Source organism: Pyrus communis, chromosome 10, assembly GCF_041283825.1.
Source record: "Pyrus communis isolate YQ-2024b chromosome 10, ASM4128382v1, whole genome shotgun sequence".
In the NCBI taxonomy this organism is placed as follows: domain Eukaryota; kingdom Viridiplantae; phylum Streptophyta; class Magnoliopsida; order Rosales; family Rosaceae; genus Pyrus; species Pyrus communis.
Genome location: NC_142574.1, coordinates 30,207,225 through 30,232,440, shown reverse-complemented (window position 1 = coordinate 30,232,440; position 25,216 = coordinate 30,207,225). Strand labels below are relative to the sequence as shown.

General features: G+C 38.9%; 4 protein-coding genes and 1 pseudogene across 14 annotated transcripts; 3 read left to right on the top strand and 2 right to left on the bottom strand.

The window, feature by feature from the left end:
* Positions 1 to 868: 868 nt before the first annotated feature.
* On the bottom strand, positions 869 to 3,601 carry LOC137729955 (small ribosomal subunit protein uS5c-like). The gene is made up of 2 exons (XM_068469006.2): positions 2,772 to 3,601; positions 869 to 1,388 (listed from the first exon to the last, which is right to left on the bottom strand). The coding sequence occupies exons 1-2, from the start codon at positions 3,449 to 3,451 to the stop codon at positions 1,139 to 1,141; spliced, it is 930 nt and encodes a 309-aa protein (XP_068325107.2). The 5' UTR covers positions 3,452 to 3,601; the 3' UTR covers positions 869 to 1,138.
* Positions 3,602 to 3,643: 42 nt separating this feature from the next.
* LOC137729242 (uncharacterized) lies at positions 3,644 to 10,842 on the bottom strand. Of its 11 annotated transcripts, none has more exons than XM_088678001.1 (9): positions 10,647 to 10,842; positions 8,562 to 8,674; positions 8,140 to 8,244; positions 5,908 to 7,621; positions 5,747 to 5,821; positions 5,398 to 5,498; positions 5,238 to 5,284; positions 5,069 to 5,142; positions 3,644 to 4,480 (listed from the first exon to the last, which is right to left on the bottom strand). In XM_088678001.1, the coding sequence occupies exons 4-9, from the start codon at positions 6,445 to 6,447 to the stop codon at positions 3,854 to 3,856; spliced, it is 1,464 nt and encodes a 487-aa protein (XP_088534127.1). In that variant the 5' UTR covers positions 6,448 to 7,621; positions 8,140 to 8,244; positions 8,562 to 8,674; positions 10,647 to 10,842; the 3' UTR covers positions 3,644 to 3,853. The 11 variants fall into 11 exon arrangements, with proteins under 11 accessions (XP_088534127.1, XP_088534128.1, XP_088534130.1 ...); XM_088678002.1 differs by having other exon boundaries at positions 8,140 to 8,238; XM_088678004.1 differs by lacking the exon at positions 8,562 to 8,674 and having other exon boundaries at positions 5,908 to 7,139; positions 7,483 to 7,621.
* Positions 4,031 to 12,297, top strand: LOC137728549 (uncharacterized). The gene is made up of 3 exons (XM_088678005.1): positions 4,031 to 4,048; positions 11,282 to 11,398; positions 11,508 to 12,297. Exons 1-3 carry the CDS (start codon positions 4,031 to 4,033, stop codon positions 12,192 to 12,194), a joined length of 822 nt encoding a protein of 273 aa, XP_088534131.1. The 3' UTR covers positions 12,195 to 12,297.
* Positions 12,298 to 15,763: 3,466 nt separating this feature from the next.
* On the top strand, positions 15,764 to 16,710 carry LOC137728548 (uncharacterized; annotated as a pseudogene).
* Positions 16,711 to 22,547: 5,837 nt separating this feature from the next.
* Positions 22,548 to 24,932, top strand: LOC137727427 (uncharacterized). The gene has a single exon (XM_068466290.2). It carries the CDS (start codon positions 23,733 to 23,735, stop codon positions 24,603 to 24,605), a length of 873 nt encoding a protein of 290 aa, XP_068322391.2. The 5' UTR covers positions 22,548 to 23,732; the 3' UTR covers positions 24,606 to 24,932.
* The last annotated feature ends 284 nt before the right edge of the window (positions 24,933 to 25,216 follow it).

The window sequence follows — 25,216 nt, the reverse complement described above, 5'->3', positions numbered from 1 at the left end:
GTTTTGGCATAGTGTTCTAGTTTTTTATTTAATGATTCATTTAGTAACGGATTGGCTTAGGTAGGCAAAACTTGATTTTGATTAGGATGCAGCTTTGTCCCGGAATACGTACAACTTTGAATTTTCCATGTTAGGTAAACTTGCTATAAGAGGAAGACATGCCTCAAATAACTATGGAGCTTTTACTTACACTTACCAATCCAATTGGCTAGCACAATATTTGCACTAAATGAATAGTGTACGGCAAAAAGGGGGAAATTCTGGGTGCGGCTGGCCGTGCCACCTTACTCTACCATCAAACAATCTCGCTAATCCCTCTTGCATATTGGCCTCACTCAGCCCCTTTTGGTCGAGCGATTCTTTGTCCAATGGTTGGATAGCGACCAAAGGGAGAGTAGTGAGACCAGAGGACGAGTTTGGTGGGCCTTGAAATTGGGCGGGGAGGGGCTGGTGGTGGTTTGGGTGGGCACGGTTGGTTTCTTGGGTGTGGTGTTGTATTGCTGACGGGGTCTAACGTTTGGACCCCAAAATTTCTCTTTTTGGTCTCACGAACAAGTAATTTGGAGGGGCAATCAAGGCAACGGATCGCTAAGTGGCGCATGTTAACGTCGTGCTAAATTTTCTTTTAGATGACGACTTACCTCATTGGAAAGAAATCATGCCTATATATTCTACTACTGGATCGACTCCCCCACCCGGTTCTCCTTCTCCTAACAATTAATTATTTAACCCGCTAACACCTCTATTGAAAAACAGTAGTCAAAGGTATTCAATCAATTTTAGAAATTTCTACAAAAACCATCATAAAATTTATTTTTAAGCAATTCGCCACATTTAACCACACGCTAATAATATGCAAGCTTTGGGGTATGAATCTTTCTCTAGTCGCATCTCTATATGAAGGTATAATTATCAATTTCTTTAATCTCACCCGTTCATTTCAGGAGATTCTCCGGAAACATGATAAGCCTACACCAAGTTTCTACATCAAGAGCTTCATTGAAAACGAAAAAAAAGGGGAGGGGGGTGGGGGGGCGCGGCTCTTATAAGTTTACGACACAAGAGGCCTGCACTACAAGAATTTTGAAGTAATAAAATCTACAAGGCAGAACAACTGCTTTTGCTTAGTTCTGTTCAATCACTTCCAAAGCTCTTCCATCGGGATACCACGCTCACGAGCGACATCACGGAACTGCCTCATTTTCTGTACTGCAACCACAGTGGCTCTAGCATTGTTGAGAGCATTCTTACTTCCAAGTTGCTTCCCAAGAGCATTTTCGACACCTGCCATCTCGAGAACTATTCTCACTGACCCTCCGGCAATGACTCCAGTACCAGGCGAAGCAGGCCTAAGCATCACCTTTGCTGCTCCATAATCTCCCTCGGATCTGCGATTTATTAGAGTCAACAAAATAGGAGATGCAAAAATTTGAAGAATAGGAAGGCAATCGCTTCTGTCCGATCGTCAATAACTGCATTCAATTTTCGGACCATGATAAGAATATAAACAGTCCCTATCAAAGAAAAGAATGAAAACAACCTTTTGCTCCCTAACGTGTTCCATCAACCATCACACAAAGCTCATTATAGTTTGTTTCTCTCAATCGGAGAGAGCTTACTTAACTTGTTAAGACCAAAAACAAGATGAGCGAAACCCTTTTGGGCTGAATCATATAATGCTTCTTCTCGGAACCACACAAACCAAACAATATATATTATCCTTGCTCTCAAAAACACTGGATCAACTTCTGTTTGAATTGAACAAAGTTATGCACATTTAATTTGGACTCGCCCAGTATAATGACAATATTGCTAGTAGTCTAAATTAACCTCACAATGAAACCTACTTCGATACTCCTGAAAATGAATTTCCACTTCCTAAATAATTAAAGATTACACTTAATCAAAAGTTCAATAGTGCAATGTCATATTTAACTTAACTTTTCAGTTCTTATGAACCCATTTAAAATTGTGTATTGTTTGCACCAATCTGTCAGATTGAATGAGAATCCACATAATTTCATTACATGGTTTACACCTTCTGGTGTCATTTATCAAATCACTTCCTAGGCTACACGTCAATGCTCTCAAGCACGAGACACTGTACGTGTATGGTCCTTCCCATATAACTGCAACAACCTACTGATTCACTGGTTATTGATAAATATGTACTTCATCCATCCCAAATTGTGCTTGTCAATATTAGAAGACACTTCCACAAGAAAATGTATGGTGAACAGACTACTTCAAGTGTAAACGACACTTGAGTGACTCACCAAATATCAACCATAAGACTCGGAGAACACATACTACTTCAAGTTTAGCAAGCACACAGTGTGATCAAACCACATACACAACCAATTTCAACTCCCCATATTGTCTCAGACCTCAGACTCCAAGTTTAACCAATCACCATCCTGTCTCAAATATTTCACACACTGATATGCAGTCTATACTCAATTCTAAGAATTTGCAGTTACATTCGATTTCAGTTCCTATGAATTCCGATATGTAGAACTTTCCACACCATCAAATGACCAAAAGTATCATTTTTCACACAATTCTGACACAATGTCATTGAAATAAACCCAACTGAAATACAGAATTGACCACAAATACGCAGATAGCCAAATATAGCCCGAAATGCAATGACATTCAATTCCACATAAAATGCAGTATTTCCCACACAACCAAAAGATCAAACACAAACAATTCAAGCAAAATTCAAACAAAAATAAATCGAAAGAACCCAGAAATCGAAATGGCAATACCTGTGAGGAAAAGTCAGGTACTTGGTCATGGGCACACTGATAATGTTCCTTCTAGCATTCACCGCAGACTTCTGCACCGCCCCGATAACCTCCTTGGCCTTCCCGACGCCAACACCCACATTGCCCTGCTTGTCGCCAACCACCACAATCGCCCGAAAATGCAGCTGCTTCCCTCCTTTCACCACCTTCGTCACCCTCCTCACCTGCACCACCCTCTCCTCGAACCCATCTCTAATCTTCTCCTTCTTCAGCTTCCCAAAAGCCCCAAGCTTTTTCACCTTCGAGTCCATCACGTAAATGTCGTTCCCCAGCATGGTCACGCCGCTGTACGCCGGGCCGTACAGCTCCTCGTACGCGGCGGCGATGTCGTCCTCGGTCTCGGTCGAATCCTCATCGAAGGAAGGCGGGGGGACGAAGTCTTCGGGGGCCTCCGGGGGCTCGAACACGCCGTCGAATTCGGGGTCCTTGTTGTCAAAGAAGGAGGTCTCGACGTCGGAAGCGGCGGCATTGAAGATAACGGTGGTGGGTCGGGAAGAGGAGAGGAAGAGGGAAATGGGTTTCCTGGGTTTGGTTGCGGGGGTGGCTGCGGCGGTGAATGGGAGGAGGGAGAGGCGGGGAGAGGGGTGGAGAGAGAGGGAAGAGAGAGTGGAGAGAGAGGACGAGGTTGTGGAAATGGCCATGGCGGGAGGAGAAGTGAGGGGATTTTGGATCAGAGAGACTTATCCCCCGAAAGGCAGAAGCTTGAATTTTCGTCGCAATAATTTAGATTAGTTTAATGAAATTGTTATCGGCCACGTTAACAATCATTTGCAAGTAAATTTTTCTTTATAAATATAAAAAATTTCGAATGTTAAAATGAGATTTTTAAAATGTTAAGCAAGTAAAACTAAATTTGATTTCATTAGGAATGAAATTGACATCAGAACATAAAAATTAACATCACATCAATAATTTTTTTTTTTCCTATATATCTTCTGAAGCACATGAAACAATTGACAATATCCTGTGCCAGAGAAAAAGTACTCAACCGTTCAGTTCTCTTGTCGTCAGCTGCGGCCCCGTTGCGATCGAAGAGGCGATAGTCACATATACTTGTAGTGGTCGACTTCTGGGAGCGTCCCAAGGCCTTTGTAGCAGTCATCGAACTCAGGCTGATCATCATTTACCATCCTCACCATTGCTCTACTCTGTGAAGATGATGACGATGAAGGATCGATTCCTGCAGACGATGTGGACGGTGGTTTGGTAGATGTCTCCATATGGCAATCAGCGATGTTGTTGGACAAAGTAGTAGCTTCCTCATGTTCCATATAGGCTGATGAAGAAGCAGAGATCACAGACAAAGCATCCGCAAAAACGTTAGCTTCTTGCTCTTGCTTAAGTTGTTCCATAAGTAGTTCTAGAGATAATTCGTCTTCTTCGTAGCCAGCTACATAGGTAAATGGTGAAGGGGAAGGTGAAGGTGAAAACAAGTTTGAGGCCACATAGGGGTTACTTCTATGGGTTTTAGCATCGGTGTTGGGAGTTTTGTCATTGGTGTTGTCGGCCTTGAGATTGGTGTTAGTTTTTCTGTTGTCGGTATTGTTGGCCTCGAGGTTAGTGTTGATGTTGGCGGTTTGGTCTGTATGGTTAGTCGTAGTATTACGCTGTTGAGAAGAGGAGGGCTCAGCTACACGCGCTGGTCTTGGCACCTTTTCTACGTAGATGAACTGTTTACTCGCATGGACGAAAAAAGTAGCTTAGTTAAGATAACATCATATTAAGAGAAGCAAAACAGTCTAATTATGCACAAACTGAAATCTATGTCCAACAATGCAGAATTTGACATACAGAAAACAATGACAGTTCAAAATCTGTGTAAGATATGACTCCGTATTAATGGTCTTTCCGTGAACTCCAGATTTTCTCATTTGGGACAATTATTATTTTCAGGGGATTATGGCCCACTGAACTGAATTCTACACATAATCCAAGCCTAAAACTCCTATTTCAGTCTTCCTGCCAACTAATTAGAGCCGTTTCTGAACGCTCGGTTCAATGTGCAAAATACTCACGCTACACCAGTGCTTTACAACGCATAATCTACTAGGCGCTCATCAATGGTCATCCTATTCTATCCGTACATGCACCTTATTATGTACCTTCACACTATCCTCCAGAGGATATCGTCATCATAACGTAAAAAGTTATTGTCACAAGGCATGCAGTTCAGACTCTTCAATTTGTATTCAACTTTCAAAATCCTACTTTAATTTGCAACAGATTCTGTATTAATTAAGGACGAAAAGAGGACTCACAATGTTCTTGCATTCATCCTCATAAAGATAAATGCAATCTCCCGCCTCCAGCCTTTTTTGCCTAACAAAAGCGCCTGTTACATTGAAAATAAGGATACTCAGTAAACATGACATATCGTGTGTTTGTCAATGAACATTAAGAGCAATTCCATCAGTTTTTACTTTTTACCTGTATATTCGAACACATACATTCTGCTTCTGTTATTTGACCAGTACCTGTGTAAAATTAACCAAGCAGAAAAAAATGGCTTTAATTAATTGGCAGTAAACTCTTGCACAGATGGTTTGGCATTAAAATATAAAATTAATAGTATTGTCTATACGCTTACTTGTATTTGAACTCCCAATGCTGGTCGGAATGTACATCTCTGACAGTCAGCTGGATGCCTTCTTTTTCGGAGAGCATTGGAAGGTTATTTTCGGCTTCTTTCTGTGAATGAGGAGAAAACATGTAAAGAGTAAATGTTGGTGCAAAAACTTAGAAAGGAGGAAGGGATTTTTTACTAGGCAGTATAAATCAGAAACATTTTGCAGTAGTCAATAAAAGTCAAAGACATCAAAGTAAGAAGTTGGTTGGTCCGCCTTTTTAGTTCTTCTCTTCCGTCACCATTTCTCAGTAAAGGAAAAACAAAAAGACGTAAAAGGAACAGAAAGTACCAAAACAAACAAAGACCTCACCTTCGGTACTATAATCCTGCCCAAAGGTCCAACATCACTATTCTTCAACTCCTTGTTAAACAGCGGTCTCAGTTTCTGTAAATAAGAATACACGGAAATAATAGTTTAAAGAAAAACTCATTTGAAATTCAGATTTGAGAAGACAAAAGATCAATCCATACCTTGTTATCCGGCGTGCAGAACGGGTAGAGCTGTTCTTTGGGGTTCTGCAAATCAGCACCATTACCAGATGATGAAGTGGAAATGATTCCACAAGTATCATCATCATGATTCCCATGAAATGGAGGATGCCTGCTCACTGGGGGAGAACAAGTAGAGGAAACAGCAGTATTGGCTGCGTTTCTGCTCAAACTGAGACTCCTCTGTCTTGCCATCTTTCTCTCGTTTCTTGCAGACTTAGACATAAGGGCATCCAATATCCATCTGGATCGGTCTAGGCTGGCCTGTTCTCTGGATAGAATCATATTCGGTTGGGCGCCGCCCAGGAATGGATACATGGGGAGACCCGCCTGATAGTACGGGTAATAATTTCTTGCGTACAGGAGTGCCGGGTAATACCTGTACTGAGTGGCTGAAGGACTATAAGTAGTTGAAGGCAAACAGCTCATTGGTTCACAAGTGGAGGACTGCGAATTATTTGTCTGGTGAGTAGAGGTTACGGTCGTTGTAGAGGGGACAGAAGGTGGATGGAAGTTTTCCATTGTCTATGAACACAGAGCGTTTGTTGATAGCGATGATCTTCAGAGAGGTAGGGGCTGGTTAAATCTTTGTGTTGGTGAGGGTGGGGTTGTATAAGCTGCAGGCCGTGGTCTAGCTGGTAAACTTGTGATGCTGCCAGTGGAGAGAGCACAGGTGTGGCCAAAGCGAGAAGAACACGTAAGGGGGTGCAGAGGAGTGGGGTAAAGAACGTGAGGGAACGAAAAGAGGATAAAAGAAATTAAAGAAAAGGCTGAGGAGGAATGCCAGAGAGTGAAGAAATTGGGTTGAAAGAAAGAGAGAGTACATTGGCAGTGTTGTGGAAAGTTTGACGAGGTGAGGAACGAATGACAAGTGGCCGGAGGCTGGTGGTTTTGGAATAGCCATCTGACCAGTGTGTAAAAAGAGAACAGAATCAGAGAAAGGAAGAGAGAAGGGAGAGTTAGAGAGGATGCAGAAGAGAGTGACATATTCTGGCGCCTCTTTTAGTTCAAATCTGGCAGACTAGGGCTACGACAGTATGGACATATGTGGAGCCATACTCCTTCATCCTTTTCTCGCACAGAACGCCAAGGAAAACCAGGGCTACCACATACAGTCATTGCCTTCTGCCAAACCACATTTTCTCGCTCCTTTGCCTCTCTCACTCTCAAGACTCACACCCTTTCTCTCTCTAAAGCCAGCATCCCAAGAGCAACTGGTGGAGGTGGATTGGCCTGTCAGTGTTAGCTTATAAACGTTATAAAAGGAAGAAGTAAAGGGACTGCTATCTCCAGAGATGATTTCTCTCTTTGCAACCGAACCCCACAGCGAGTAGTACGACAAGTACCACAAACGCCATACGAGACAGACTGAAGCCCAACATTGCAAATTAAGGCCTCCCCTGAAATAGCAAACCCAGAACTTCCCCTCTTAAGTTGTTGTATTTAAAATTTTATATTAAGATTTTTTTTAGTTAGAGGGTTAGAGGTCGTAATGTTAGGGATGTGAGTAAACGATTGTTATAATGTTGGGAATGTGAGTAAAAGGGGTAGCACAACCTGATGAGCTCAATGGAACTTGTGTTTTCATTTTCGTCGTCCACTGAACCACTTCAACTTCACAGTTGGATTCCATGTCTTGCTTGCTTGTCATTTCTTCAATCCCAAGGCGAGAATCAAAGCTGCTTTTGAGTCCATCCTACATCAAAAAAAAAAAAAAAAAAAAAAAACTCTCCTTAGCAATTTCGTGGTTGCATAAACATAATCTGTTCGACAACAGAAAACAATTGAATATATAGTGCCTTGCATTATTATTTTTCTTCTCTATTCCCATGCGTTTGGCATCTGTATCCACTAACGAGGCTACTATCTTTGCTTTTGGGAAAAATTAGAAGCGAATTAAACTTAAGATTTTGCTATTTCATGAGCTTCCTTTTTAGAGTACGATTTTGATATCCTCCAACTCCCTTCATAAGGTAATAGAAAGGAAACTTTAAACAGGATCACTGACAAAATTTAAGCATAGAAGGTAATCCAAACAGCACATAAGCAAGCTGGAGATCCTAACAGAGGCCTGCTAACTTAAGCCATTTATACAAATTCACACATGGTACCTGCTGAAAAATGAAATTCATGTATATATCATATCAAAGCTGAAAATTAGAAACCGTATCATAAAAAAGCCATATGAATGCTGTATTGCTGCCTAGTACTTACAGAGTTGGCCACAGAATAACTGTGGTAATCACATCGACTAGGAAACTCCATGACAACAATTTGCTCGTATATTCATCACCAGGATAGTGAAAACTTCAACTGCTTCTACAAGAAAGAAGCTTTAGCAGATTTATAGCAATAACGGGGAAGGAAAAACTTGAATACTGAATTGTGATGAGACCGTAGGATAACTAGGATTTTTATAGAGGTAATAAAGAGGCTTGACAAAAATGCATGCAAACCAAACATGCTTAGGTGATTACACCTGCCCCAGATGGTTGTATAGACGTTGATCATGCAGAAAAATGCTCGACTTGTGGAACCTGGATGCATAGAGATTCAACAAGGTGCATGCAAACCAACACCTGCCCTAGACAGTTTTATAGATGTTATCATGTTGATCACGGAGAAAAACGCTCAACCTATTCAACGTGGATTCATATAAAGGTGAGAAAGTAATTTGAGAAGCTGCATGCAAGCCAACACCTGCCCCAGGCGGTTATATAGATGTCAATCACGGAGAAAAACGCTTAACCTGTTCAACGTGGAAAGAACTGATGGTCAAAAAGACAGATTGGTAAGTAAATCAGTTTATCATGGGAAATGATAAATACACACAATTTTTCTCCTCCTACAACCCCTGTTTATTCTTGTCCATTGTTTCCGTTTGATTTATCTAATCCGATGCCCAGTAATAAAGAAGGGTGTGAGAGATGTTAAAAAGGGTGTGAACAGCTCCATTATCATTTATGTCCGCTCCCCTTAATTCATTTCAAGTAAGTGAATTAACAGGAAGGATATCATTAGGTTTTAGACTATCTGTTAGAGATTAGTTCTTATAAGGTATGAACGAAGTGAGGTTTAATTCCTTTTAGGGAGGAGGAACAATAAAGAAGGATTCAATATTTTTCTAATCATGATGTAATTTTCGGACAAAATTCTAATATAGGTGAGTGTGCTAATTCGGTGCAGTGCTATATTTTGTTTGCTCTAGATCATGAATTCAAGCACAACATAGTATTCAACAATAATACATTAAATCTTCAAAAGACAGAAATCTAGACCAACATGACAATTTTGTAAAAATCTCCAGGGACAATAGGATCGGAAACGCCAGAGAAGCAAATGGGGTCATATTGAGAGATCTAACCCATTACAAGACTACCTATAACTGATCCTCCTGCAAATAGATACTATGTAGTCCTACCACAGTCAGTGGACAAATACTGTTAACGCAACCACGACAAAGTATTAGCTATCACCAATTCTATAGAAAATCTGGAAATATATGTAGAACATATTCCTGAAATTTGAAGAAAATGATAAAGGCCAAGAGCAGGTGCATAAATGACGTGATTTATAGAATTTTGGAGCAATGAAGCTTTTGTTGGTTAATTTTCTCAGAAGACGGTCCCAAAAGTATAATGCTAGAAATGTTTACGCACACAACTATACGAGAACCTAAATATATCACTAGCAGTCAATCCAATTTGAGCAACTGAAAACTGAAAACATAAACATTAAATATTCTTGTTTGAACTTTCAAATTAAAAAATTTAATTCAAACACATGGGCAAGGGAATCCTTCACAAATATAAGTTCCCTTTACTGAACTAAGGTAGTCATGCCTTGTACAGATAGATACGTAGATATGATACTCGCAGGAGATTACATGAAAGCTAAGCAAAACCAATGTGGAACTAATGAACATATAAAGGAGTCAGGGGAAAGCACCAAACCAACTTATCATGAACAAACAATGTGAACAATTTGAATGGCGGAAGATAGCTTCTCCTCCTAGATATATGTATTGCTTGTATCTGCAATTGCAATGCATGCATAACTTCCAGCCACATTTACTTGTTTTACAGAATTTCAATTGTTCTTTTTAATGATAGTACAATTAGAACTAAGCATTATTGCTCTTCAAGTGTCCTAAAAATACTCGAATTTATAGTCACTCGCACGAGCAGCCTGTATTCATACTTTTGTTTCAGTTATGCAACATTAACAAAAGATACTTGTTTGTCAAATTACATGACAATGCTCTACTTTATAATGTAACCATGGTTTACCAAAACTAATAGAAAGTTTAAACCGTTGGCTGCTAGCAACCAAAAATATGACTTTTCCAAGAAAAGTGCAGAATGACTTTTTTGGAGTGCAAATAACAGCTTCCGCCAACTATTTATCTTAAGAAATCTAATGCATTGAAGCTTCAAAGCCACATAGATTTGCACACACAAAGCTAAACATGGAAGATAGACACCAATTAACAACAAACCTCAAAAGAGTATAAGCTTCCAAAATCAAATCAACCAAATGAAGCTACTTTTATGTGATTAAATAATAAAAAGACCCATCAACTCATAAAGCGTAAAGAACAAATCTTTAGCGGAACCCCTCAATTCCCAATTCAATCAAATTCTAGGGATTTGAATAGGAACTTGTTAATTGAGAGGGATATGCGAGTAAAAGCAAGCAAAGAGAAGAACTTTTGTCAGTACCTGAAAACGGTGGACTTCCGGAACTAGCCTCGGAGGCAGTCGTACCGGAGCTCCGGAAGAATGTGCCCCGATTGGCATTTTTGCCTGACTGAACCGTCGGAGCAGTAAAATCCCTCCACCATTTATTACCATTCTTGCTCTGATACAGTGAATAAAATTGGGTTGTGAATTTATGATTATTTCCGAACTGTTCTAATCTGCAACTCCAAAGCTGTGTTCTTTTTTCAACTGTTTTTACTTTTACTGTTTTCAATTTTACCGTGTTATTATGGTATTTCATTCAGTTAATCATCCGCTAAATTGCTCACCCCGTTACTACTTAAAACGGTCTGGTAGCAGAAGTTTTATGTTTAATTTTCGACAAAAATAAATTTGAACTATATTATTACGAGTAGATTATAAGATTACGTACACTCCATTTGTTTTCTTCATTTTGTTTTACCATTCGGCGACGGATTGGATTTCAGCTCTCCCCAATTGACAGCCACACGTGTCAAGCCATAAAGCTGCCACCTACTCTCCTTAATCTCGTCATAACATGCAAACCCTAGTAAGCGGTGATAGGATATCCGGACCAAATTTAGTGGAGAACGAAAGAAAAACAGAGGAAGCAAACATGGCAGTATTTTCCATAGAAAAAAAATGTTATGTTCAACCTCTCCAGATCTTTTCCTCCATCCTCTCAGTCACTCTCTCGTCGATATTTATCTCCGAAAGTCTCCCGCGTCTGCTTCGCCTCCAAATTCTCTGAGGTAACATTTACAGATGCAGATTAGGCTAGTTAGTCAGGCCAGTGTGCTCTCTAGTCGAATCCTCATTGTCAAAAATGTATTGATCAAATTTGTTCTGAATTAATTTCAGGGTAAACATGCGGCGGAAGAGAACAGATATGACAACAAGAACCGGATAAATAAGGACCGAGAGTACGGGTCGGCGCACGTGAGCAGCCATGCTATAAAAAACATGGAGTACGAGCAGGAAGCAAAGGAGAAGGCGAAGAGCGCAGCCCAGACAATTGCGGAGAAAGTGAAACAGGGAACGAATAGAGCAGCGGAGACGGCGGAGAGCGCCAAGGAAAGGGCAAAAGAATACGCTTTCGAGACGAAGGAGAAGACCAAAGAAATGGCAGATGCTGCGGCCGGGAAGGCGAAGGAAGGGACTTATAAAGCAGCCGAGACTGCGGAGAGCGTGAAGGACAAAGCGAAAGAGAGTACGTGGAGTTTGAAGGAGAAAACAGAGGATGTCGCCTGGACGGTGGCGGAGAAGGTGAAGGAGGGGACGAGCAAGGCGGCGGAGACGGCAAAGGACACGGTGAAGGGGACGTGGGGGGCGGTGAAGGAGACGGGGCAGAAGATTAAGGAGACGGTGGTTGGAGCTCCTGATGAGGAAGTGGGAGTGGCGGCCATTGATGATGATGCTACTAGTCAGAGTGATGTGGAAGTTGGTTTTGATGTGGACGGCGATGGCGTGGCAGAAGGAAAGGTGATGGAAGCGGATATGGTGGAACTAAGGCCGCCTGCCGGCGAGGGACACGAGAAGAAATTTTGAGATTTTTTTTTACTTTTTTGTTTAATTTGCAGCTCTTTTGATTGATTTTTACTTTTTTTTTCAAAATGTCCATTCTAATAAACATACTTTACTTTGGTGGTTATTTTAGAAAAATAAAAAATTGGTGAAATATGATGAACAAATTAACTTCCACAATCATCTGTCACATAATATTGCTATTCACAGTTCGAATTAGTCACCCAAAGCTTTGTATTGCGTTATAATTTAACAATTGTGCAACTTAAATCTACTTTTTTGGTAAATAACGGCACGTAACAAGAAATGACATTTTTCAGTGCGTTTTTGTCATTTGGGTCATCTAATTAGGCCCTATAATTTTCTTTGATGGTAGAGAAAAAAAGAAATATAAAAGGGGAAGCGCCTAGGAGTTGACATGATCTCCACATAGATGATCGGGTGAAATTATTCAAAAGGATCAATACCAATTCATGAGAATATGATAAGTGCAAGGGTAGATGAATGGGCACAATTGTTATGAATATGTTTTTAGTCTAGTGTCACCCAAAGGAGGTGACAAATATCATGCTATTTATATGAGCTATATCTAAAATATGCACTACTCTCCTGGGATAATTGGTGGATGTGGTGGAAGACCAACTGACACAATGATTATTTGAAATGGTTGGTTCTTGACGACTTGTTCTTGCTTGAATCGATCCTCGGTGACAGAGAATGGGGCTGCTAGAATTTATTCCTCCACGAAGACCCAAAAAATATAGAGGTTATTTATGAAATAGTTTGGGATATTGGTGAGAACTAAATCTTGTTGTCCCACAAGGTTAACGGGATAAATGCATGTGTAGGTTGAACTCCCTCACATTGTCAGCTTGCCATAGCCAATAGAGAAATTCATACTCTTTCTATACTTCAATCCGATTATGAGTAGATTTTCTATGCGCGTGTAGCAGTATTCAGATCGTCAGTTCCTTCTTAGCCTTCATGCATGACTCGATGATTGCTCACAAAATCTGACTCCAACAAACCCACAACCTCTAAATCATCAACAATCGCCATCTTTGATATGGCACGCCTTACTCCCATCATCTTGGTGTCTGAGATCTCGAGATCTCCACCAGCCTACGATCCACTACAAGCTTAAGGGGAAAGGGTCTTGAATGATACTTGGAACGCACAACTTGCTCGTCGGGTCTACCAATACTAACTCTACTGGGCTCCTCTTCAACGTCTGCAATTGTTGACAGTCTGACCAACTTAGTTGTCAACTTAACTCTCGAAAAACACGATGACATTTCCAACATAACCCAACACTTGTGATTCAAACGTTCAGCATGCGCATACCAATATGTGATTCAAAGGTTCGATCGCTTCTACTGAAAGCATTAATAGTTATGTTATTATAGAGCTAAAGGGGTTAATGTTGAGAGTGATGGTGCACATGAATGTCTTGCGAAAATAGATCCTTCTGATGAATTAAGAGTTCTTAGTTCAAGTTGTTGTCGAGCTTTTAAAGATGTAAACAAAACATAATTGATTCATGGGTAAATATCAGTTTACTAACCTCAAGTTTTGTGGTTTTGCAACATTTGATACATGAAGTTTTTTTTGTCCCAGAATCATACTTAAAGTGTTAATTTTAGGACAGTCTCATACATCTGTTAGTTTGCCTGTTAAGTCTTCCGTTAATTGATGACGTGGTGTCCATGTGGACAATGACTGGGCGCCACGTGTCATTAAGGGGTCCACGTGGAAATAAAAAATTATAAAAAATAATTATTTAAAGAAAAGTTAATAAAAAAAAAAAACAAAACAAAACCAGATCGTCTTCCCCAAATCCCCCCCTCCCGGTCCACCCTCCCAGCCCTATCACTCGCAACCACTTCCCTCCCCACTTAACAAAACAGGGGGCTGATGGAGACAAGAATCCAACCGCTGTCTCCATCGAATCGTTCGTGGTATCGACTGCAAGGCTACAACAAAGGGTTACAGCGGAGATTAGGCAGATCAGGAAGAGGCCGAGGGTTCTGATGTGGGAGTTTAGGAGAGGAGGGGATCACAGGGGGTGGTGGAGTTGGAGGAGGAGGGCAACGACATGATTTTTGGGATGGGAGAAGGGGGTGGGCTCGGGAGGCAACGGCGGGATTTTTGGGAGAGATGATGGGGGATGGAAGAAGATAGGATGGAGGCGCAGTGGGGAGGGAAGTGGTTGCAGGTGAAGAGGGTGGGAGGGTGGGCACGGGAGGCGGGATTTGGGTTTTGCATTTAAAAAAAAAAAAAAAAAAAAACTTTTCTTTAAATATTTATTTTTAAAATTTTTAATTTTCATGTGGACCCCTTAATAACATGTGGCGCCCAGTCATTGTCCACATGGGTGCCACGTCATCAGTTAATGGAAGCAGACTAACGGATGTATAAGACTGTCCCAAAATTAACACTTTAGGTATGACTCTAGGACGAAAAAAACTTCATGTACCAAATGTTGAAAACCACGAAATTTGAGGATATTAAACTGATATTTACCCTTGATTCATTAAAAGAGATTTTGATGCATCTGCAAAAAGACTTCAACACGCTTATACTGCATAAAATTATTATTGTATTATCAACATAGCGAATTATGTTGGAGATTACTTTAAAACTATATTTAAACGTGATTTATAAACCTGATATCCGTAATATTTTTCTTTCAATTTTCAACTTCACGCAAGTAAATAGCCGATTTTTTATCTTGTCAATGCCTAGAACAATAATTTATGATATGCCTAATAATCCGCATACTGTATTATATCTGGAATAATGCTATTCATATTATGTTTTGTACCACATTTTCATATCATCTTAGATGACATTTGTTGTGGACAACCACATCATTTGAATTAATCAGAATTTTAAATTTAGTTCATTATTTAATAAACTAATAATTAAGATAAACTATTTAATTAAATGATGAGTGTGGTATACGAGGAGTCTTTCTCCTTCATTTCCTTAGGTTTTGCAAATTTTTCAAATGATGTAGTTGTCCACATCAAATGTCACCTAAGGTAGTATAGAAATGCGATACAAAAACATGGTATGAATAACATTACTCCATATATAATACAGTATGCGGATTATTAGGCATATCATAAATTACTGTTTTAGGCATTGATAGGATAAAAAAATCTGCTATTTACTTGTGTGAAGTTGAAAATTGAAGGAAAAATATTACGGATATCAGTTTTATAAATCACGTTTAAATATAGTTTTAAAGTAATCTCCAACATAATTTGCTAGACAATACAATAATAATTTATGCAGTATAAGCGTGTTGAAGTCTTTTCGCATATGCACCAAAATCTTCTTTAATGAATCAAGGGTAAATATTAGTTAATACTTTCAAGTTTCGTGGTTTTCAACATTTGGTATATAAATTTTTTTTCGAAAAGCCCCACCCATTGACCAGTACATGTGTCGAGTAACAACGCTGCCACCTAACCTCCCCACTTACAACATGCAACCCCAGAAAGTGGTGATATAACATGATTTCACAAACAGAAAACAAAATCAAAAGGGAAAAAGAACAGAAACAGAGAACAAACAGAGCAGCAAAGATGGTAGTAATTTCCATGGAAAAAATTGTCATCTTCAACCTCTCCAAGTCTTTTCCTCAAACCCCTTCATCACTCTCTCTCACAAATTCATCTCACAAATTCTCAAGAGTCTGCTTCGTCTCCGCCTCCAAATTCTCCGAGGTAATTACTTAAGTACGTGATTAACAGTAATACTTGGTGAAGAATGTACGAATCCGACATCGAAAATTTAATTTGATCCATTATGTCTTTGAAATTTAGGGTCTAAATGCACCGGAAAAGAATAGAGATTCGAAGTCTGACTGGGAATTTTATGACACGAAGCGGAGGAATGAGGACGTGAATTACAGAGGAAAGGATCCAGCAGATAAACTTGAGGATTACCACATGAAACAGAGAAGACCAAGAGCGCAAAGGAGAAAGCTAAACAGTACGGTTACAAAACAAAGGAGAAAACCAGAGACATGGCTGACACTGTAGCTGAGAAGGCAAAAGATGGGACTTGTAAGGCGACGAAGATGGCGGAGCATGCAAAGGAGAAGACGAAAGAAAATGTTCAGGAGATGAAGGAGAAGACCAAAGACATGGCGGGCACTGCAGCCGAGAAGGCAAAAGAAGGGACTCATAAGGCCGCAGAGACAACAGAGCATGCGAAGGAGAAGACAAAAGAGAGTGTTTGGAGTATGAAGGAGAAAACAGAGGATGTGGTGGAAACGATTGCAGAGAAGGTGAAGGAAGGGACGACCAAGGTGGCAGAGACGGCGAAGGACACAGTGAAGGGGGCGTGGGGGCAGTGAAGGAGACAGGGCATAAGATCAAGGAGACGGTGGTGGGGACTTCATCGGATTCCGAAGATGAGGTGGCGGTGGATAGGGGTTGTTGTGGAGGTGGTGGATGAGGAGGCGAATGTTGTGGAAGTTAGGAAGCGGATTCGGAGGCCTACTAAAGATGACGTGAAGAAACATTGATGTTTGGATGAATGGAACTTTGCTGGATATGATGGAAGGAGTTGGAAGGTTAATGTTTACTTGTAGTTAATAAATCAGGGATGACATATTTTAAGTAGCATTAGGTTTTGATCTTTCTTTTTTCTTTGGCTTTTGAAATGTATATTCTACAATTCTACTTTAGTTTCTTAATATCAGAGAGGACGAATGTAGAAATTCGGGTGCATTCAATCAGAGAATAACGATGGTTCAATTTATAGTATAGTATTTATGGATAACATCTACGGGTCGAAAGATAGTGATAAGATTTCTATCACCTACAAAAGTAGGGATAAAAACGCTTAAAAATACTTGCAAGAGAATAATGTAGTTGTAGTGTAAACGGCTCAAGTAAGGTCGTTTTCCGCAGGGATTGAATGAATAATTTGTATTTAAACTAATTCTTAATTAAATATTTGAAAACAAAGTTTAGAAGAGGTTGATTTAATCACCTAAAATATTGAAAACGAATTTAATTAAAAACAATTAAATAAATTGACAAAGTAAAGAAAACAAAGAAAATAGTTTTGAAAACCAAATTGTAAAAGCCTAAGGTTCCGCCATCTCCTTAACAATCTTATGTAGATTTACTAATTACTTATGAATTACCCATGCAACTTTAAAGGTTAGATTTTCCTAATGCATATTCTACTCGTGGTATTAAAGCTATAACGTATATCAAACATGCAATCTGTCTATGGTATTCAAATCAAATATAAACATGCATGACTCATTATGCTTTGTGAAAACCCTTTGAAAAACCATGCAACCCCTAAAATGTGGTATTCATCCTAGGTGAAATTACAACTATTAATCATAAGAAACGATACTCAATTCTCCGGTGATATTCCGACCGAATTGCATCCAATTACTTATCTAAACATCTAATGGTAGCTAAGCATTAAGATATAGAAACAATTTAAAGCACATTAATGAATAATTCAAAGTAGGCATGCGTAATATCATAAGCAATTAAATAAAAACTATATATTCACACTAAGGCTCAAGACATCATCCTAACAAATGTAATGAACAACCATAAAACAAAATGAATTTATTGAAATATAAAAATGATAGAAAATAAACTTCAAAAACTCTCTAGAGTAGTGCGTGCGTTTCCTCCCAATTGATGTGTGCGTCCCCCTCAATCTAATGGCTAAAAAACCTTATTTATACTACTACAAAATAAAATCCTTCTTAGAAAATGTCTTAGAATAAAACTAGTAAGCATAATAAAATAATAAAACAGAAAAAAAAAAGTTTCCTATTTAAACTAAAATTCGAACTTCTCAGAAAATCACACTTTTGACCGACCAACTCCGATTTGGTCCCAAAAGGTCTTTTCTGAAAGATGAAGATGTCCACTACAAATCCTCAAAATGAATATTCCTCAAAATATACCATCTTGACCTCCAAAATACCCAAGCCGTCTAGAAACGTCAATCTGGAAAAACTGCGCGACCTTCTTTTCTTCTCCACTGTAAAAAAACTTGGTAGAAAAATCTGGAATTTTGATACAATCATCTGGAAAGACTCACGAACATCCTCCAATTGGAATCACTCCAAAATTCATCCATTTGGTCACGTTTTGCTCACAGGAACTCGAATGTCCTACATTGAAAATATACAACAAAGTATCAAAATTCTACCAAAATAATCAATAAATTAATACTAAGATTAGGGTAAAATATATGGTATAATATGGACTCATCAGATAGTATTTTGAGAATATATTTTGTATATATAACTATGGATTTTATATAAAGTGGTGTTCTCCGCAACCGCATAGTTTTAAATTTTCATAAAAATTTAGTGGTAAACAACTATGAATTTCATATAAAGTGGTGTTCTCCTCATCTTTTTTACTTTTCACACAATTTTTAAAATTTTCGAGCTTTGGAGCAAAGGGAAGAAATCAACTCCTCGGATTAGATAATATAAATTAATATGGGTGTATGCAAGTTAAAAGAAGTGTGCGGATAACATAATATTGGTGAATAACTTGTTTCCCTCTCGATTTCCAACTTTTTGACCGTCAAATCAAAATACATAAATTAAATTTGTGTGTGAGAAGTAAATATAGCACCCCTCTAGATAGCGGAAACAAACTTCTTTTTTGAAGGGTAGTTAAGAGGTTGAGAGCCAAACAAATGGGCTTGGGATGAATTAATTAGTGCAGTCCTCGACCTAGGAGAAATTAACAGCCAGGCCCAGATTGAACCAAGTCCAACAGTGAACGGGTCAACGACCCACCATGATATTGTAAATCGAATACTACTTGGTTGCTGAAAATTCAGCGGCCAGTCCTACTTACACACAATCACGGATGGACACGTGTTCAAGTTTTGATTAAAAAAATCAAAACTTGAACACGTGTCCACCCGTGATTGGGTGTAAGCAGGACCGGCTACTGACCAAGTTCTTTCCTTGTAAACCCCCATAACCTTCAAAACTGGGCCCACTTTGAGATACATAGGAGGATACTGGCTGAGTTGAGGAGATGGATGATGCTGTTGGTAAACTGTTCATCCTGTTGTGCTGAATCCTCCTCAACTGAATTTAGGTTCTTAATTTAACGTCGTCAAGTTTAATTTCAACATTTTGATTTAACTGTAGAAGGTGAAAGCATGATCATGGTGATTACTTCATTTAGTTCATAAATTTTAAAGGAAAACTAACGAAAATGGTTTAAAAATTTTGAGTTTTAATCAAAATGACAAAAATGTATTGTAAGTGAATAGTATCAAGAGTAACTTTTTAGAATAAAAATGTCATTTTTGTTAAAAGTGAATAGTACTAGAAATGTTTCATTAAAACTCCCAAATTTAATTGTCGTAATGACGTAGTCAACTCGGGTTGGGTTCAAAAATTACGACAATTAGTAAACTGCATGAGTTAGATTTCAACAGTATGTCAGCAATCTTCTTATTTGAACATTCTTGTTATCTCTTTCGGCTTGACTTCCCAGTTTGTAATGTTTCATGATAATTCTGAAATTTATTTTCAATGTCACTCTTTAATGATTAATTTTTTTTCAATAAATAGATAAATTATTTTATTTAATTAATTAAAGGATTAAGTTCTTAAAACCTCTCAACCTTTTACTGTCATTCCAAATTGGTCTCAATTTTTTTAAACATTCCCCACAAGTACTCAAACTATTGAAAATGTCACATCCGTTAAGTCCCCAGTTAAAGTTTTGTTACATTAACTAGAGTTATTTTGTCTCCAACATCAATAGAATGTCAAGGAGGTTGCTAAAATGTTATAGACTGCCACGATGCAGCCACCACCATCTTCACCGCTTAAAAGAAGAATTGGAAGCTTTACTAGCCGAAACTAGGCGAATGAGTAAATCACATGAACAAAAACATGCTCCTTGAAACCATAACTGAATTTTTAACCCCCTTCTTGTTAGGAGATTTCTTGATCTTCATTTTGTTTTCCATTTTATTCGTGAATTTGTTTAATTATTTTTATTTTTCCATCTTCATATCTTTTTTGAAGTTAAGTTTATTAACATTTTAGAGTCCAAGTAAGTAAATAAGTGGAATCCGTTGTTGCCATAAGTACATTTAACATAAAAATGAAACATTAGAATATTTGACCGAGAAGGTGGGTATATCATCCTCAACTAGAAAAGCCGAAAACATAATAGGAAGGTTATCCAATAACAGTAAGCCGACAATTATATTGAAATCACAAATTGTAATATGTGGCATGGCATAAATACGAGAGATTTATCAGTATTCACAAGACAATAGCCACATGTCATTATATAATTGAAAGAAATTTTTTTTTAAGTATCTTTCTAATTGTATATATTAATATATAGTGTACCGTTTTATGTTCTAGTAGCACTAAAAAAATGTCTTCATAAATACGAAGTAGCATCATCCCACCACAAAGAGAGCTTTGAGGAGGACGATGTGGAGTGAGGAAAGAGTAAAAGGGTATGAATGTGTCCAAAAGTGGAGGGGGTGTGGGTGTTGGGGAGCAGTTGCAACCCCTAACGGACGCCACCGTCACCATCTGGTCCATCTGCTAACTCCTCCTCCTCTTCTTCTTCTTCTTCTACTTGTGTTACGTAATTACGTGGTTAGGGCTAAGGGGCACGTGCCACTCACATTCTCTCAGAGATCATCCTAATATATCTCGACACACACACATCCAAAAATCCATTTCTCACACACACACTTCAATCTATGTCATACGATCATACTGAGTTGTCTAAATTGCCGCTCCTTATATGCCTATTTCTAAGTCATTTTCATTAACAAACATAAAGCTAATTAATTCACCAAAACCAAAATGAATAAAGCTAATGATACCATCTCAAATGCAAAATTTATATTCTTATAATTTTTGTCAAGTAAATCGTCATTGCCATTCTCACACGTGCAATTTATATAGAATTGGCCAAAATGTTTTACATTTGAGCATGTACATCGAAGGAGAAACGTAGTCAAAACTCAATTGTGATTTTAGCAATTCGAGTATTTTTCGTGTTAAAATAATATCTTTCCTAGTTAATGTGGGCTGCAACTTAGACTAAAATTTTGTAAACATAGATTGAAACCAAAATGTAAGCTTCAAGTTGACTAAAAAATTATATATGAGGTTATAACTTTCTGAATGCATTGGATAGGAAAATGTTATATTTGGACTCATGTATAATATTTGAGATGCAGGAGATGGCCTAACATATAAAACCCAATAAAATCTTACTTTTGTTGTGGTAAATTAATGGAGAGTTTTAACGAAAAGTTCATGGTACTGTTTATTTTAATGAAAAACCATATTTTTACACTAAAAAGTCAATCTTGGTACTATTTACTTTACCCTTTATTTTGTCCTTACCGTTAAAACTCAAAGTTTTCAAACCTTTTTCATTTATTTTTCTAAATTAATAATCATTATCAGTATAATCTCTTACACATTGACACGTAATTAATTTTCCATCCTATTTAATAACGCATGTGGTGTCCAATCTACTCTGGTTTCAAATCACCACGTGGCATTATAATTTTTCAGCACAATTTTTTTTTTTTTTTTTTTTTTGGTTTTTTGACATTTTTGATCAACTAGATGACAAATTCGAATATATGTTGACGTTGATATTTTTTACGTTAACGTTTTAACGGTGACGGTTTTAGATAAACGAGATAAGAGAGATTTGAATATACTTGGACATGCGCCAACTTTTTTTTTTTTTTTTTTTTTTGAGAGATTTAAATGTGAAGGTTTCATATGGAAACTGTTGATTTTTTTTACCACTCACATACCATTATATTCTTAAATAGGAAATAGATTTTTGAGCTTCAATTTATTCAAGTTGGCACTAGAGCAGAGCAGTGTACTCCTTCTTTTATACTCAAATTCGAATTCTTATGCTCGTATTTTAGATGAATTTAGTCTAGACTATTGCTTATAAAAAACATAGGTTATATAATTCAGTAATGCCAATTGAGCCAAATTTTATGAAATTATCCTGATCATATCACCATAGACCTACAACAATTTGGTAGCATAACAATGTCAACAAAAGATAATTTGCCCATGACTCTCGAGACGTTCTTCCCCTTAGCTAAACTAGTTCATAATTCTATAGTTTGAGAATATGCACAAGTAGTAAATATATTTTCCTACTGGAATGTCTACATAAGTTTGACACTGACTGGACAAAAGTGGTTTGTTGAAGAATGACAATGGACTTTAACTAATCCAGTACTTGAGTAGTTTGCAAGAAAATATAAAATAGAAGAGAGAGAGAGAGAGAGAGAGAGAGAGAGAGAGAGAGAGAGAGAGAGAGAGAGAGTACGAAAAAGTCACCATGGAAATGTTCTGATCAAAGAAAAAATTTTCGTTGTGACAGCGACATGATTCAGTAGAATTGCGTCCAATTAGCTTAGTGATGTCAGAGACAAGAGAAGAAATCCGCCCAACAAAAACACACAAAATTAAAATTAAAATAAGAAGAAAAATTGTGAATAGAAGACTCGAGAGTCTCTATGATTGTAGTAGATTGGCAGAGGGGAGAGAAAGAGAGAGAGAGAGAGAGAGAGAAGAAATAGTAGTTGCTGAAATTTAAGTGTCTGACACAGCAGACGAAAACCTATCGACGACCGCCACTAGCCAGTAGCCACCCTCTTCTTCCCTGACCAGCAGCCTCTGCAGACTCTGATCTATCTTATTCTCCTGTTACTGTGGTCCATCTCCTACCCTACACCTCCATATATCTAAAAACCCAGTACAGCTGAAACTCTCATTTTTTTTCTTCTCATAATTTCTGGGGTTTTTGTGGTGATATTGTTAAACGGGTCTGATGATTTTTGCAGATCGGCACGGAAAGGCCGAGTCTTTGGACCGTTTTCCGGTGAAGGTTGAATCTTTCTGTATTGGGTTTCCTGTATTTTGATGAGATAGATGTTGTTATGTGACTGAAAATCGATTCTGGTATTATCTCCAGCTCCCAAAGATTGCTAAAACCTCTCTCTCTCTCTCTCTCTCCTTTTTCTGGTTTTCTGCATATCCGCCACCCGTCCAAAATTCTAGAAAAAACAAGCAACTCATACCGCATCGTCTCAAACTCTCTGACACCATTTCTAGAAGGAGAAAAAGAAATCCTCGCGGATATCGCTCGATTTCAAGACCAGATTTTCCATAAATTTCAAATATCACTTGGGCTTTAATTTTCATTAATTCAATGTGAATGATGAAATGAATAGCCGATGGTTTTGGTTGTAACCAGGTAGGTGGGTGGAAACAAGAGGAAGGCACACACGGCATGCAGCGAGAGAGCAAGATAACGATAACGATAACGATCGCCGTTAGTTTTGTCAGTTTTGAGTGTCGAGAGATTCTGAAGGATTAGCGTCGGACACGTTGAGCACACCCTCACAACAATCCAATTTCCTCCTCCTCTTTATAAACCTCTGCATGTCGCTTGAAGACTCGCATCAACCCATCAAACGATTTCAGATCATCATAAGAGAGAACGCAACATGCAGCAACAGCAGCAGGAGGGGGGTGAGCAAAACGAGCAGCAGAACCAGGATCAGCGGTTGAAGGCGGCGGCGGAGCAGGAGAACCAGCAGCCACACAGGTGCCCGCGGTGCCACTCCATGAACACCAAGTTCTGCTACTACAACAACTACAGCCTCTCTCAGCCGCGGTACTTTTGCAAGGCGTGTAGGAGGTACTGGACTCAGGGCGGGACCCTCCGCAATGTCCCCGTCGGCGGCGGCTGCCGAAAGGGGAAGCGCGACAAGGCGGGTTCCTCCTCGGTGTCTGCATCTCGGACCGTGCAGCCTCAGCAGCCGCAGCCACCACAGAGAGAGCAGGACATGCTGAATACTCTGGGAATTGGCGGTGGCTCCGTTGGGATGTCCACTGAAAACCCGAGCGGTGGTTTGGCTATTCACCATCAGTACTACCCTGGTGCTTCTCATGGGTACTTGTCATCTCTTGCAGGGCTTCAATCTCTGAATCAATCTCAGCCGTTCAATGTTGGGGGTGGTCATGATCCTTCCTCGAGCATGAGCCTGCTGCAGGGGTTCAATCTCTCAGCTCCTTTGGTGGTGGCGCAGCCACAGCAGCGTCAGCAGTTTTATCAGATGGGCGGCGGTAGGAGCAACAATCTGGTGGATCAAGCTGCTCCATACCCATCTGAGAATGATCAGTGGGCCCCCCAAAGCTTCGTCAACAGACCATCTTTGAATGCTTCTTCTTCTGCAGCAGCAGCCTCTGATAGCGCTTTGTGGGCCATGGGCAACAACCCCATCACCACCACCACCACCAGCAGCAGTGGCGGCAGCACTTCTCCGAACCCAAACCAGTTGCCTGATCTGCCTGGATCATATCGCTCTCCCAATTAAGAGACTTTAAAGGCATGCATGTCCCTACAAGCATGGAAATTAATCATATATTTGCTTATGTATACCAAAGGGAGATTACCATATGGATCTCAAAGTTTCCCCTTAATTTTCAGTGCTTATAATTATGTACTAAATTGGTTAATTGTACTTGGTGGTTAAAGTATGTATGATCTTTGTTTGTCATGGAACAAAGATATATATTATGTTGTGAGTAAAAGGATAATATTTGGGTCGTAAACATGTATAGCCTTTTGTTCAATTCCATGAGTTAGGGTTATTTAGGTGGTAGTGTTTGAACTTAAAATCATCAAGAGTTATTGAGTTAAATGTTTTGTGCTTTTCTTTTTGGTATTTTATGCCTTTATCGTTTGCTCTCCTTCAATAATCCGAAATTAACGTAATTTATACCATGTTTACTAGTCACGTTGCTGAAGACAAATCTAATAAACACAAAAGCATTCGAATTGTACGTAGGACTTGTCTTAGAAAGATTGACGTATGTGATCCGTTGCCATATTTACTGACATGTTGAAGACAGACCTAATTAACGAAGATGATATGTTCAACTCGTGTATGCAAGTATGCAGGACTCGTACAGGTCATGTGGCCAA

Excerpts from the sequence above, each read along its gene's own strand:
- LOC137729955 (XM_068469006.2), bottom strand. The coding sequence starts at position 3,451 with ATGGCCATTTCCACAACCTCGTCCTCTCTCTCCACTCTCTCTTCCCTC. Across the intron at positions 1,389-2,771 it reads TACCTGACTTTTCCTCACAG|ATCCGAGGGAGATTATGGAG; the intron begins GTATTGCCATTT and ends AATAAATCGCAG.
- LOC137728549 (XM_088678005.1), top strand. Across the intron at positions 11,399-11,507 it reads TCGCCTCCAAATTCTCTGAG|GGTAAACATGCGGCGGAAGA; the intron begins GTAACATTTACA and ends AATTAATTTCAG.
- LOC137729242 (XM_068468104.2), bottom strand. The coding sequence starts at position 6,447 with ATGGAAAACTTCCATCCACCTTCTGTCCCCTCTACAACGACCGTAACC. Across the intron at positions 5,499-5,746 it reads GCAGGATTATAGTACCGAAG|AAAGAAGCCGAAAATAACCT; the intron begins GTGAGGTCTTTG and ends CCTCATTCACAG. Across the intron at positions 5,285-5,397 it reads CATTGGGAGTTCAAATACAA|GTACTGGTCAAATAACAGAA; the intron begins GTAAGCGTATAG and ends AATTTTACACAG.
- LOC137727427 (XM_068466290.2), top strand. The coding sequence starts at position 23,733 with ATGCAGCAACAGCAGCAGGAGGGGGGTGAGCAAAACGAGCAGCAGAAC.